Source organism: Hemibagrus wyckioides, linkage group LG29 (assembly GCF_019097595.1).
Source record: "Hemibagrus wyckioides isolate EC202008001 linkage group LG29, SWU_Hwy_1.0, whole genome shotgun sequence".
Classification (NCBI taxonomy): Eukaryota; Metazoa; Chordata; class Actinopteri; order Siluriformes; family Bagridae; genus Hemibagrus; species Hemibagrus wyckioides.
The window spans coordinates 13,589,837-13,606,022 of record NC_080738.1 but is presented as its reverse complement, the minus strand read 5'-3'; the positions used below and the strand labels follow the sequence as shown (position 1 = coordinate 13,606,022).

Sequence of the window (16,186 nt, the reverse complement as noted above, 5' to 3'; positions counted from 1 at the left end):
CAAAAAAGTACAAATCAAACTGGAAGAACTTGAAGCTGTTTGGTTAGTAAGAAGACACAAGAGTTAGCATAAAACAACCTCCAGCAAAGAGAGAGAGAGAGAGAGAGAGAGACACAGAGAGAGAGAGAAAGAGAGAGACAGAGAGAGAGAGAAAGGAACACTAAGGGAAGATTTTTTTTTTTAGAAGAAGGGGCGGGGCTTGTTTGAGTGACAAGGACAGACATTCTAATTGGCTAGTCCTGGAAGGTGGAGTCCTAATCCTTTATTTCTTTGAGATCTCACTTGTCCTTAGTGCACTTACGGAAAAGTCAGAAGCAAATCATGATCATTTCTGTAGAATTAAACACTCTGTAGCAGATATATAAATATTAATATATATAGAAAAGATTGAGAAGATAGAGAGAAGAGATATCATGGATGCCATGAGCCTTCCTGGATCTGGAAAAGAACATAATTATGTTTATTATTGAATCATATGTACATCACATCAAAAAAACAGCTTAAAGACTCATGCCTTTGGATAAATGGTAGGGATATTTTTTCTTTGTTTGCGCCCCATGATTTATTTATTTATTTATTTATTTATTTATTTATTTATTTATTTATTTATTAATCAATTAATTCATTCATTTATTCATTCATTCATTCATTCATTCAATTTTTTATTTCACATTTTTTAATTAAAATTACTTCTTTATTTATTTTTTTATTTTTTTAGCATAAACTTTTAATGCTAATACTTTTCAGATGTTATTAATTAAAAACAAACAGATGAATTAATTAACACACAGTAAAGGTGTTATTGACTATTTAGGTGTTGTTGGCTTATTGACTTATAATAGGTGTTGTTTATTATATCATTATAGTCAACATTTATGGTGTTTATAGCAGTCACATGCTACTTGATTAAACTCAATGTCTCAAAATCGCTAATTAAAAGCATTAATTAAGCGTCTATATCCTGTGCACCCATTATGAACTTTTGAATTAGTGTCTTATGGCTTCATAAAAAGTGCAATTAGCTAGGAAACAATGAGATTCATTACATGGTGTTACGTTTGACAGCAAAGGTACAAACAAAAGAAAACAAACCCTCTAGTTTCACATTCGGCCTTTATTTTCTATCCCTGAATTTATTTATTTATTTATTTATTTGCTTGTGTTTTGCAGCATTCTGAACCCCATCTCCAATACTGTTACTCAAGTAAATCTGGCAACTGATTTGCATAATCTCAATGAAGTAAATTGCCGAGTAGGAGCTTACAGTGACTTTGAACCTAGGATAAACACTGATGCATCATTTAGTCTTAAACCATTTCTTTTATACTCGGTATAACAGCTCTAAACCCGTATGTGTGCTTTTCACTCCAAAACATAAGCCATGTAAATGTAAAAAATAAACCCATTAAAGAGGAGTTTTACACAGAAGCCAGGGTTCGAGGTTGATGTATGCCACTGTGGAGCAAAAGGACAAGAGAACAAATGAGGCTGCTGAGGAACAGCTGACAGAACATCTTGAGCCTGCGGTGGGCCACAGAGCGGAATTTAAACACGATCTTTCCTGATAAAACAAAACCCTATAGTTTCACATTCGGTCCCTGATTGATCAATGTTCTGAACGCCGTCTCCAACAAACAAAACCCTCTAGGTAAAGCTTGACGAAGGAAGCGTTCACTTCTACACATCTAGGCAAATTTCCAAGTCATAATGTACTTCTAATATTTGAGAGCAGCTTTAGATTTTACACTGTTGAAATGTCATTGACTGAACAAGCACGGAGAAAGAGCTTGTTAAATCCGATTGCCACGCCGTTCATCTTTATACACTCGTCAAACCGTTTTAATCGCTAGCAAACAGACGATTTGTGAAATGATTAACAAATTGAAGTGGGTGCGTTACGAAGGACGAGGGTAATATCGTGAAGGGAAGGAAGAAATCATCTTTATTATAGTTGACTAGCATGAAGCTACAATCTTCAAGGTGAAAATCTACAAAGCTTGTTCATACGCATCTACAGTAGTATCTGAGGTGTTACCCCAACATCTGTGAAAAAACACTCATTGCCAACAAAGTCCTGACTGATTTTATATCAGACTTTCTATATCAGGCTGCCGATAATTTGTTTATTCTGATTGAAAATGTCCCGTAAGTCGATTTCCGTTCCGCCGGTCGGTTCAAAGAGAAGCGAAGAAGGTCGACGGAGCACAAATTTACAATTACACGTACGAGAAAGTGGAAAAATAATCAGCGAGATGGAGGGGATGCTCGCAGGAGCTGCGGTGTGTGTGAAAAGGGCAAACCCAGAATTAGACCACGCCAGTAATACACGGACCGGTCTCGTCTCGGGCTCGGTCTCGTACTCGTGTGTGCTCGTTAAACGCAGGAGATGGACAAATGCAAGAGTAGTGGTGCACCTGCAACTGTACACAGACATTTATACTGACACACACACACACACACTTCCACAACTCATCCACTTGTGACATTTCGGTGATGATGAGAAACATCAGCTGGCTGGCTCTTTCTTTCTCTCTCTCTCTCTCTCTCTCTCTCTCTCTCTCTCTGACCCTCTCATTTACTTTCCTCCACAGCGGATGTGAACTGACTCTTTTTTTTTTTTTACTATAATGACTCTTTTCCTCTCTTCATTCCTCCTTCAGAATGGATAAATTAGAGCCCTGAGCCTCTGCTTACAGCCCTCCTGTGACAAGAGAGAGAGTGACAGCGGCCATCTGGAGCCACACACAAACATGCACACACACACACACACACACACACACACATATACACAGAGCCACAAAATGGAGGACAGGCTCTAAAAAACAAAAAAAACAAACAAAAAAAGTGACCTGTGCATGGTCAAGTTTAGCCTTGGCAGGGTTGTACATTAAAGCCGATAAGAACTAGTAGTAAACAAGATTTCCTGGAATCAGGCACAGGAATCTTCTTTTTAAAGTCCTACTAGTGAAGACACATATATAATTACTTCCTGTGATAGCTGTACTCAAGATTGCCGCATGTGAATGGAAGTGGGCGTGGCTGAAAGCGTGTTGTGATGTCACAAGACCCAAATATGCGAATAATAACATGCGGCAATTTTGAAAAACTCACAAGCTCCTCTGAATATAAATCATATAATTCTGGATGGACTGACTAAAGCTAATAAATCTGCGAGTTTTTTGCACAACTGGGAAGATTACATGTCGGGATTTATATAGTAGACTAAGGTCCTGTACCAAACAAGATATTTTTAAAACACATTAATAAAATGCTCTCTAATTGCTCTTTTCTGAGATACGTTCAAGGTCGAAGCTCCAGAGATCATTTTGAATGGTCCAGGATTAAACCTGAACCGCATGCAAACAGGAAAACTTTGGCTTTCTGTGATTGTTCTGTGCAATAAAAAAATTATTATTTTATTTTATTTTATTTTATTTTACACTTTACATAAATAAATAAATAAATAAATAAATAAATAAATAAATAAATAGTCATCATTCCATGAAGATACAGAAAATATTAGGAGATTTTCAGCTACAGAACCTTTATACTTCCCTATTAAAGCTTGAAGATGATATTAAAGAAACACACACTCGTTCTTTAATTAGTATTAAATGTTACTACACACACACACACACACACACACACACACTCCATTAGCTGTATTTGCTTTGCAGCATCATGTTGTACTCATTTACACTAATGAACATGGAGTGAGCACAGTTATACACGATGTGAGAAGTAAAACATGATGGCGTTTTATTCCAAGAAAATAATCAACGAATTTTTTTGTCACCACCCCGAAGCTTATTCTCTTCCGGTAACAGTACATCCAGCAGTGTTTCAGTGTTATTTATTTAGAATTATTTATTTAAATGATTTTTTTTAAATCTGTTAATAGTTACATTTAATGTTATGGAACAATCGTCATACAGATCAGTACCTGTTATTACTTAAGTTCTAGCAGCTATAAACACACCTCATAGTTATGTCTCATTATTATCTCTTTATAGTAACAATACAAATCAATCAATCAATAAACAAACCATAAAATATATAATGAACAGTCAAACAAACAATTAAAAATGAATTAAATAAATAAATAAATTAACGAGCAAAAAACTAAATAAATATTAAGTTAAATAAATAAATAAATAAATAAATAAATAAATAAATAAATAAATAAATAAATAGGGTGACACGGTGGCTTAGTGGTTAGTATGTTCACCTCACACCTCCAGCACCCCGGGTTCGAGTTGTGGACTTTGCATGTTCGCCCCGTGCTTGGTGGGTTTCCTCCGGGTGCTCTGGTTTCCTCCCACAGTCCAAAGACATGCTTCTAGGCTGATTTGAGTCTCTAAATTGCCCATAGTGTGTGATTGCATGAGTGAATGAGTGTGTGTGTGTGCCCTCCTATGGGTTGGCACTCTGTCTAGGGTGTATGCCCGATGACGCCTGAGATAGGCACAGGCTCCCCGTGACCCGATGATAGATCGGATAAGCGGTACAGACAATAAATAAAAATAAATAAATAAATATTTGCACAATGCCAATACAGTACACTGGATGGTGCTATTGTATGTATCGGCCCTGTAATGTATTGTATTGTCTGTTTGCACTGCCTGTCTTACACTGTTTACACTAGGTGGCACACAATGCACTTTATGTGGCTAGGGCAACTTACACTTAAGTCCTTATCTCTGTGTTGATTTTTGTTTTATTTAGCTCTGTGTTGTTTTATGTAGCTCTGTGTTGTTTTATTTAGCTTTGTGTTGTTTTATGTAGCACCATGGTCCTGGAGAAACGTTGTTTCATTTCACTGTGTACTGCATTAGCTATATATGGTTGAAATGACAATAAAAGCTTCTTGACTTGACTTAACTTGACTTGAATGAATGAATGAATGAATGAATGAATGCAGATTGCCATTTTAGACAGACATTGTGTCGAGTAAAAAAATAAAACGAAGCCCTGACACTGGAGACTCCTTCCAAAAACTTTACCTAAACATCTCTAGGCTCCACCATTGAGCAGTGATTGCTTCATTTAGGTTGATTTTATCTCATGATTATTTTTTGTTGACCATCTGCCAATGCTACTACTGTAAATGCGCTGCTACTGTTAGATATGATGCTTGTTAAAATCAACACGATGTTGTGAAAAACACAACTGCATTCTGTTATTATTATATGTAATGTTACTGTTATTAATATGTAATAAAATTCCAAGTCTATTTCTTTCATCATTTCTATTCATTCCTTATTTTTTATTATATATTTATACATCAATGTATTTATATATTTGTTTTTATATTTTTTTTATTTAAAAATAGTTTTAAATATGTTATATAAAACCATAAATATTTCTATATTAAATTTTTTTAGATAAAAATAAATAATATTTCTGGCCAATCAGCTTCAGGAATTCAGCGCAGTGATGTAATAAACTCCGCCGCATAAAAAAAAAAAAATCCCTCAAATGTACAGATTTTAATAAATGCTACCCAGAGCGCGAGAACAAACGGATAAACATTGGTTTGCTGCACGTCATTTCTGATAAAACATGATGGCGGCATTTGTTATTCAACAAAACAAAGGAGCTTCACTTAATTATTCACGGCTGACATTATGATGAATGCTAAACTCGTGGCATTTATCGTATGTGAGGATTAAACAGAACGATACAGAAGCATACATCTAATCCTCTCTCTCTCTCTCTCTCTCTCTCTCTCCTTTTCTCAGCCCATTCATCAAGGAACTGCTGAGAGCTGCATAGCAAGCAGAAATAAGAAGGAAAAACGCAGTCCTCACTATGCTGACTTTTTCCGTTTGTATAAATCATTCAGTTCCAATCTGACGTCACGCAGTTTGAAGCGTCCAAACAAATAAAAACTCTAACCTTGGAAATCAATATTAGACATGTGCGAGTGTTGTTATGAAGGACAAGTACACCATGTCGCCCCCACCACCCACCTCCACCCCCTTCTTCCTTACAGTTGTCGTTGCTCGGCTATTTACTAGTTTGATATTTGCTGCGGCTCAAATAAACTGGAGCACCGCTGGGCTAAAAGCCCCTGTGGCAAAATCAATAGGAGACCATACATACCATCAGAGTGCAGCAGAAAGCTTCACACACACACACACACACACACACACACAACTTTTGTTTAGTTGTGTTATTTATTTATTATTTTCCCCACAAAAATCAAACTTTGAGTTTTTTGGGTTACTCGTATGACTTCAAGTTTTCATTTTCGGCTTTAATATATTATATTTAATATATATATATATATATATATATATATATATATATATATATATATATATATATATATATATATATATATATATATATATATTCATTGATCTATTAAGTCAAACAAAGATTAAACTTCAATTAATAATATTCTTTCATTTCAGTTTAATTCATAATTTCATTAAAACATTTTTTGAGAAGGATGAAATACTATAGATCTGTGACTATACAAATAATTCCGATTATTCTGTGACTGTTTAATTTCTTTTTAATTTTTTTTTTTTTTTTTAAAAAGTTAGCTAGAATTTTTTTTTTATTTCAGTTGCTCTAGTAACTGAATAAATAAATTTCATTTCAGATACATAAAATTTTTTATTTAAAAAAAATAAAGTAATTCCAGGCTGAAATACAAGATACAAGGAATTTTGATTATTCTGTGACTATTTAAATTATTTATAATTCTTGAATTACTAGAATAATTAGCTAGAAATGTTTTTTTTTTTTCAATTGTCTAATAATTCAAAATCATCATTAATAAATTAATTTCATTTCAATTCAATTCAATTAATAATTCCAGGCTGAAATACATCTGTGATATTAGAAAATCTTTAGCATTACGAATAAGCTTAGCTAGCCGTTAATATTCCTGAGGTAAAAGTTGCTTGGATTCAGAATCGGGTTCCGCAGCTACTCAACTCGCGTGCCTGAGGCTGCCATGTCCAAGACATTTTTCTTTTTTCGTGAATCCAGGCATCCATGAAGGAGCTGTTCAACATATTCTGCTTTCATATTCTGTGTAATCATTTGCACTTTCTGTGTGGTTGATAGAATCATGACATCGATTGATTATCTGATTCAAATCTAAAAAAGATTTGAATCAGATCTGCAGTCACATGACTATCTGGCAAGTATAAGCTTAGCTTTATTTCCTCAATGAATCTGATAGTTTAATAATATACAAAATGTGGTCTATGCAGTAAACAGGACCATTTCCAGGGATGGGTAGTTTTAGGCAGATTTGGCAACCCTGAGCTTGAGGAAGACGCATGAAAATATCAGACCAAGTCTCCTCTCACTCGATTTTTTTGTAATACTTCCCGGATAAGTGACAAAGGACGCTGGCACCTCAGTCCTTTTTAACACACACACACACACACACACACACACACGAACATGACATCATGCTGTAACTGGCTTTGACTCAGGCTGTTGTTTCCATTCAGGTGACCACACAGTGGAGCTCTTGCTCTGTCTGAAGCCAATCAAAACCGTCTTTATATCCTTTATTATTTATTTCCCTCCTTTTTTTCCCAAGCATTCCCTCACTCTGTTCTGCCTCTTGCCAAATTCACACAATCGCACACCCACTCGCAAAATTATATGAGGACACACGCGACGGCTTTGACAGCTTTTTGAAAACGTTTCAGAGTGATTTGTTGATTTGGAAATTCACACATGTGTTTCGTCTTGCGTGTTCATGCTATAAAGATAGAAATGTCACAAACGCAAGATTTCTACCTTGTCTGAGCCTCGCTTAGTCACACCCATCTCACACACACACACACACACACACAAACAAACACACACACCCACACGGTATCACTCTTGCTTTTCAGACATTTCTTTACAATTCAAGTTTGGACCATTTCGTCCATGTAGGACATTCAGGATGCGGCGTGTGTGTGTGTGTGTGTGTGTTATTGATTACAATATTGATTCTATATACAAAGCTACAGCTATAAGTAGAATCTTGTTCACTGGTGTAACAAATCATGTCAATGGCATCAATAATGCAGTTACCAGAACACACACACACACACACCCTTATCTCAGTCTTTTAATGCAGTGAAGGGTTTCCTGAGTCATTTTCTGCCTGTCTGAGTCATTTAACTCACACAAGTGAACGAGTCCAAGATGACTGCGAGGCAGATTCTAGTCCAGATCCTGAGCTTTGAAGTCCCAACCCATAAGCTTGATTCATGAGTCAAATGCTGTGGAGTTAACTCACAAAGCATAGGCTTTAAAAACACACTCAAGTTGCAAGCCATAAGTGTTAAAGTTAAGAGTCAAGTCATGAGTTGAGTTTGACTTGAGTCACAGATTATAAGCTTTAAAGCTAAAGTCAAGTCAAGTCGATAAGTTTTGATCAGAGACAAGTCATGAATCATATGATTTGAATCCAGAGTCGAGTCATGAATCATGAGCTTTGAAGTCAGACTTGAGTCATGAAAGTCACAAGTCACAAAACAAAAGCTTTGTCGTCACAAATCATACGAAACCGAGGGAGTTGAGTCACGAATCATAAGCTTTAAAGTCGGAGTCAAGTCATTAATCATAAGCTGTGAAGTCAGAGTGAAGTCATTAAACAAAAGCTTTATGTCAAAGTCAGGTCAGAAATGAGATGATTTGAAGACAGAGTCGAGTCATGAATCATAAGCTTTAAAGTCAGATTCGACTCACAAATTAGATGATTTGAAGTCAGAGTCAAGTCATGAGTCATGAGCTTTGAAGTCAGACTTGAGTCATGAATCATAAGTCACACGTCACACAACAAAAGCTTTGAAGTCAGAGTAAAGTCACAAATCATACAAAGCCAAGTGAGTTGAGTCATGAATCATAAGCTGTGATGTTAGACTCGAGTCACAAATTAGATGATTTGAATTCAGAGTCAAGTCATGAATCATGAGCTTTGAAGTCAGACTTGAGTCATGAATCATAAGTCACACGTCACACAACAAAAGCTATGAAGTCAGAGTAAAGTCACAAATCATACAAAGCCAAGTGAGTCGAGTTATGAATCATAAGCTGTAAAGTCAGAATCGAGTCACAAATTCAATGATTTGAAGCCAGATTCGAGTCACAAATTAGATTATTTGAAGTCAGTCAAGTCATGCATCATATGATTTGAATCATAAGTCACAAGTCACAAAACAAAAGCTTTCAAGTCAGAGTAAAGTCACAAATCACATGCTTCGACGTCAGAGCCGAGTGACAAAATCAAATGATTTGAAACCAGAATCGATTCATGAATCATGAGCTTTAAAGTCAGACTTGAGTTGAGACATGACTTGTAAAGTCTGAACTCATAGTCTAGTCACAGATCATAAGAATCAGAATCCAGTCATGAATCACAACATTCGATAGTAGTCACACTACGACTTATGAGTCGAGTCATGAATCATAAACTTTGCAGTCAGAATCAATTCATGAATCAGAAAGAGTCATGAATCACAGGTTTGCGAATGTGTTTACTGCAAATGCTCGTGTGCTCGGAATTGTTTAACGCGTGAACGTGCAACAAGCTGCATCGCTCAAAATAATCATACCTCAAGCATGTGCTAGTGTTTCACAGCGTCCACAGCAATGATTCATTTGGTTTTCCAGTTGAACAAACAGAATACTTTCTCATCGCTTCATCAGCTCCATTTCTACTGAATCATTTAGGGCAACTTTAATCATTTCATCCTGCCATTTATTATATCATGTACACAAAAAGATTACGAGAGAATGAATCAGTCTGACATGAACTTACTTAGTCCTTGCTCCATGAATGCCTTTGTGCAATATGTGTGTGTGTGTGTGCGCGTGTGTGTGTGTGTGTCTGTGAACACATTTTTGTGCATTCTGTATGTAGGATAACTCTTGGCCGCAAATTTAAAGCATGTTGGATTGAAAAACTCATTAAGCTAGACTCACTCCAGTGAACAAACAAGGACTGGTGGCAAACGCCTCTGACCCCTACTGTGTGTGTATATGTGTGTGTGTGTGTGTGTGCACACTCTTCTTTGAGCGATTAAAAGAGATAACAGAACCCAGGCATCCTCTCCCGGCAGTGCTGCAGTCATGCTGCCATGGCCATGCTGTGATGTTTCTGCTGCAACAGGAAGCGATGGGGGAACGTTCCCGAGATCAGGGTCATTAGCTGAACAACGGATTCCTCTCCAAAAAATTCCGACTCCAGAGTTTACCCAGCCGTCTGCCTTTTCAATTTGGAACTACAAGCACCTCTCGATGTTTAAATAAAGATAGCGGAGCCTCAGAGATGCACAACAGTACACGGCTACGCTTGCCAAAACCTCCAAGATCAGTGTTGGTAATTGGTCTCCTGGAATGCAAACCTTGGCAAGATGAATGTTAAAAAAGGAAAAAAGAAAAAGAAGAACAAACTTAAAAGTTATGGGTTTATTTGGGTAGCAAATTTGGTTGTGCAACTATTAATTCAATTATCAGTAATTCAAAACATCCATCCATCTATTTTCGGTACCGCTTGCACAACCTACACAACCTCAAACCTATACCAGGTGACTCAAGGAACAAGGCCGGTCACACACACACACACACACACACACACACGATGAACAATTTAGAGATGCAATCATATGTCACAAGTCACTGTTTTGCTAGTATTTATATACAAGGTCAAGCACTACAGTATGTTTTCCAGGGTTGCCAGGTCTGTCTAAAAAAAAACTCTTGATCAGCGTAGCGAACTGTTCTTGTTGAACACCCCGTTTCTTTGAAGGCTTTTTCCACTAGCTTTTGGATGTGTGGTTGTGGGAATTTGTGCTCATTCAGCCACCAGAGCATTACTAAGATCAGGCACTATGTCAGGTGAGGAGGTCTGTGTTCCAGTTCATTCTTAAGGTGGGGTTCAGTGGGGTCAGAAGTCAGGGTTCTGTGAAGTTCTTCCACTCCAACCTTAACCTCCACACCTTGTCTCCATGGAGCTGTGCTTTGTGCACAGGGGCATTGTCACTTGATCCTCTTAGTTCCATTGAAGAGAAATTATAGGCATGTCAGATATACCGGTGTGATTTGAGGCTTCCACAAACGTTTTGTTCATTTAGTGTATATTCACAACTCAAGCTACAATAAAAAATATATCCTACAAAAACATATTTCTCTCCAAAGACTTCCCACATCCCCCAAAGTTACATCCTATCACTTTACACCAGATCATTTCTCCATTTTCATAAGCTGGTTAATAAAGTCCTTGTTATCTTTTCCAGAAGGCACGCTTTAATAATGTCAAACTCTCTTTTCAGCTGCCGCTTCTTTGCTTTTTTTTTGTTTTGTTTTTCGATGCGATTTGTCATAATGCAGCTGCCATATAATAAAAACACACAGAGAGAGAGAGAGAGTAAATGAAATCATGTTTGGACAAAAGATTTACTTTTTTTTTCTCCCTCCTCACTCAGTCGCTCTCTCCAATGTTTTCTCTGTGTGCCTTTTTGCAATAGCAAACAATTACAATAGCTATTATTAGGGCTGACAAGCCATTCATTCCAATTACAATTACCGAAACAGGCCGATGCACGAGGAGTGAGCAAGCCGATCGCTGGTGAAATTGACTGCATCTCTGTGCTGTTATCTACCACCTCCAACTGGCAAACTGGTAACTATCTCCTATTCACTGTGTGTGTGTGTGTGTGTTCACATTCTAGGCTTGTGTGCTTGCTCAAGCCAGTTATTAAACTTGAATAAAATTCTGAAGCTGCATCCTGACTTGAGACTTTATATCTCATGAGATTTTCTTTTTATTTTCTGCATTAATATCTCAGCATCACATCTCATGATATTAACCCCGTTTTTTTTACCAGCACACTGCTGCTCCATAACCACCGGCAGAACGGAAATCGACTCATGGGACTTTTTTCAATTGGTATTAACCAATTAATCATTTTGTTGGAAATTTGATATAAAATGAGTCAGGACTCATGTTGGCTTTCAGCGTGAGACAATTTTTTCCCCTCCCTGTCCTTCAAATTTTAGTTGCTTATGAACAAGCAGTCTTTGGCAGTCAGTCTGTCTTTATTTATTTATTTTTATTTATTTGCATTCTGGTTCTTCACTTTCTTATTTATTTATTTATTTATTTATTTATTTATTTATTTATTTATTTATTTATTTATGTTTGTTTGAATGCATGTGTATTTTGTTAATTTGTTTATTCTTTTATTATTTATTTAGTTTTATTTATTTTTTAGTTGTACGTGTTGTGTATTTTACATTGTATCTATACCTAAAGATAATATTTACTAACAATTTATATTAAATACGCAAAGCTATTCATCCGTTAGTTGCTTGTCTATTTGGGAACATATAGCTGGTCATAATGAAAGAATATTGCAAAGAGAATGACATTCATTTAAATGTCAGACCAGCAAATCAAAAATAAATAAATAAATAAATAAATAAATAAATAAATCAATCAATCAATCAATCAATCAATCAATCAATCAATCAATCAATCAATCCCAGTACATATTGTTATGTTGTAGTGAGTGAGTTGTTTGGCATTATTTGACATTTTTACTGTTTCCTAATTTCATATACCAGAATTTCTTTCCACTAAAATCTAGATGGGAAATGTTTGGATGGGAAGAACCGCATTTATTAACAGCATGTTTATTAAATTCTCTCATCACCCCCTGAAGGTGTGTTTCCTCTCGTCGCAGGCTTTCTGTCGGCTCAGTGGTCGATCGTCTCCGGCGTTTCACGACAGCTTTTACAATGCACAATGTGTCCCTAAAACAAAGCATGTTTAACATGCGCAGCTCGCCTGATTAGCTATAGCGTTAATAAATGAAACTCTAATTTTAGACTTGTTACGAGCACAGAGAGCGGCTGCGTTTACTCGAGCTTGTATGTGGAAAAAAAAACTGTGCTAACTTAAATCCAGTGATGCAAATAGGTGCAGATGAAGGTTAAATCCGGGTAGTCATTATTTTCTGTGAAAAGCTGACTTTAATTTTTTATATAACTGAATTATCTGACTCCAATTCTTGAGGTTAATGTAACTGATTCTCAGCTATGGCTTGAAATAAATAGCTTGGATGAACGGATATCTGGAAGGTATTTTCTCTCGCAGATGCACGATTATAAAGGAAGTTGCTAAATTATGACATGAATCTTGTACACGTGGAGACGTGGGGTTTTCAAAAAATGCGACACGCATCGAGAATGATGTTAAAGGCATGCAGCTTGAGTGGCTGAGAAGGTGAAGGATTTCTAAAATGCACACAAGCATTCATATGTGTGAAGAAGCGGTTACGGCATGGGTTTTACTTATTATCACTCTGTAGTGCTAAAAAAACAACGCGAGACGATAAAGCAAACATAACAAAGCACAAGAAAAAGAGTCCTAGCATAGTCAAAACACACACAAAACCTCAGAGGATACTGACGGATGTTTTCGAAAAACATTTTACTTACTAGAAAAAATTAAAAAAAATTGTCCATATTTTCAATGTTTTTAGTCAGACAAAACATTTTCTACAGATAAAAAAACAAAAACTATTTTTTATAAATATCTGAGTACATATAGGCGCTGTTTCAGAGGCTTTTATTTATGAAAAAATTAACCTTGTCAAGTATACATATTTGTTCCAGTGTCTCGTATTTTTGATTTCATGGACGCAAAGTCCATATAGTCCTAGAGGCATGAGTCTTTGAGTGTTTTCAATCAAACACATTGAGGGTCCTGAGATGATCTCTGTATGTGAAGTGTTACTAAATAAAGACGTGGGCAGCACTGAGGAAGCAGAGAGGCTAAAACATGGCAACATGAACTATGCAACCAGATCAGGCTTCAATTTAACCTGAATATACTGCTGATGGAATGTTCTGTAAGATAAAATTTGCAAATTCCGCAGATCACAGTATTCAATCCAACCTCGCTATATCCCACAATGCTGCCCCTGACAGATAAAAATCAGCTTCTGAAGAATCCTGAGATGTAGATTTTATCGTACGAAGCCGTGGTGCGCTTTCTTACCTGCCGCAGGTTTCGCGTGACCTTGACGTCGTGCCAGGCGTTGTCGTTAAACTTGCCGTTGACTGGTTCCACGAGTGCCTCGAAAGCACCCGAGCCGAGGTTGATGACGAGCCAGACGGCTCCGCTCTTCAGCGACAGGTTGACGTAATCGGCAGACTTGCCCGTGTGGAGCATGAGGCCATTTCTCTGCAGGGTTCGGAAGGACAGCGTGATCTCGTCCGTGCTGCTCTGGATGGGGGTCATGGACAGGTCGTAGCAGAAAAACTCGTTGCCTTTGAACGTCGCCACCGATTCTTCTTTACCTGCTGAAAAAAATAACAAGACTTTCAGTTTATTTAGTAAACTGTTCCAGCTACCTGGATGTTTCATAAACACTGGGTTGTTTCAAAAGCATGATAACCTGATCAGCTTTCGGCATTATCATTAGCATTGTGCTGTCATAAAAAACCTTGATAAGCATGCTCAGCTATGGACCTTGAAAAGAAATGCCCACTGGGTGTGAAATTCCTAAACAAAAAAAATGCTTGGACCCCACAGATCGTTCCTGGTAGCTATTTATTACTATGATTTTTTTTTTCTTTATCGCATTAATATCAGGAAAAAAGTAAACTGTGTTCGAAAATATCAAACACACACACACACACACATCTCTTTGGGTTTACAACCGAATCCCTCTTTCACATCAGGCCTTATTTACTAATCTTATGCCCCTGTAAAATGTCAGGGAGGTTATGAGGTAGAAAAATCCCATCTTATTTTACAGATCGAGTTACAGAAAAAAACAGAGTTACTCAGCTGTAACGTCAGAGAGAAAGAGAACCGGAGAGAGAGAGAGAGAGAGAGAGAGAGTTGTTAACAGAAATCTGATTCTGTGGCAAAGCGTAAAACAGTCTAAGTGCTGATGTAAGGAGAACACGCTGCAGGGAAATGGAGCGAAGAAACAATTTTCAGTGATGTATTAAGCGCAAGAAACTAGATTTCTAACTGTAAGCAACAAGCAGTGGATTGATTGCTGCGTGTAAGACAGAGAGACAGAGATCATGGACAAGAGACAGGAGGGCAGAGAACTGCAGCTTCACTCTGTGGTGGTGTTCCTGAAGCTCTAGAACACCTGTGTGAAGTCTTCATTACAATGGACATGAATCTTATTTCAACAGGTTTTAAAGACAAACTCAATGTTAAGGGACATAACAGCTAGTGAAGGGATGTAGGACACTTGTTAGGACACTTCTGGGGGTTAACTACAGTGGAAATACGGGGGTGAGGAGGAGGTGAGGTGGGGTTAAAAGAGAAAGTTCCAGAAAAAAGAGGATAATTTAAACAAACAAACAAATAAATAAATAAATTAATTAATTAATTAATATAAAAAAATTTTCAAGAAAGAAAGCAATTGAAAAGTTTTGAAAGTACAAATAAATAAATGTCTAAGAGCTTAAATTTTTTTTTAGAAAAAGTAATGAATAAATAAAAAATGGGAAAATTGTACAAAAAATAGATAAGAAAAATCTATTTTTGAGAAATAAGTAAATAAAAAGGCCACTACAAAAGAGTATTACATTTGAAAAATGTAATAATTAAAGAAAAAATGTAAACCAATTAAAAGAAAATTCTTAAAATAATAATAAACTACATTTTTGAAAAAAATAGTTAATTAAACTAAACTAAATAAATAAACAAACTAAAATGAATGAATGAATAAATAAATAAATAAATAAATAAATAAATAAATAGTTGTAAAATTCTCTATATAAGTATAATTGGGTCAATGTGTGATAGACATTGCTGTAATGCCGATTCGTAAACAAATGCAGCGATAATGCGATAAGACTGCGTTATAAGATGTTAGTTATTCTACATACAGCCTTCACAGAAAGTTTTACCTTTACAACTTTATCTCTGACTTATGTTGGAGACTCCTTCCCCGAAAACCTTTGCAACAATTATACACATTTTGTACAAGAACGAATTCATTAACACGTTCATTATTGTGAAGAATATTAATTCCACAGCTCAGATCACGAGCCTCCTCCAACCTGCACTTGACTGCGTTAAGGATGCCTTTTATAGGCTGCTGCTTGCACTCACACCCACATGCACAGAGTACGAGCATGAAATTACAGCCTCGGTCCAAATCAATCCCATCGAACTCTCGAA

General features: G+C 36.5%; 1 protein-coding gene across 16 annotated transcripts in view; it reads right to left on the bottom strand.

Moving 5' to 3' along the window:
* Positions 1-16,186, bottom strand: part of nrxn2b (neurexin 2b) — a 599,225-nt gene that overhangs the window by 303,171 nt on the left and 279,868 nt on the right. For all 16 annotated transcript variants that reach the window (XM_058384467.1, XM_058384477.1, XM_058384475.1 and 13 more), the window contains one exon: positions 14,033-14,337. In XM_058384467.1, coding sequence (XP_058240450.1) covers positions 14,033-14,337 — 305 coding nt within the window. The remainder of the gene's footprint in view (positions 1-14,032; positions 14,338-16,186) is intronic.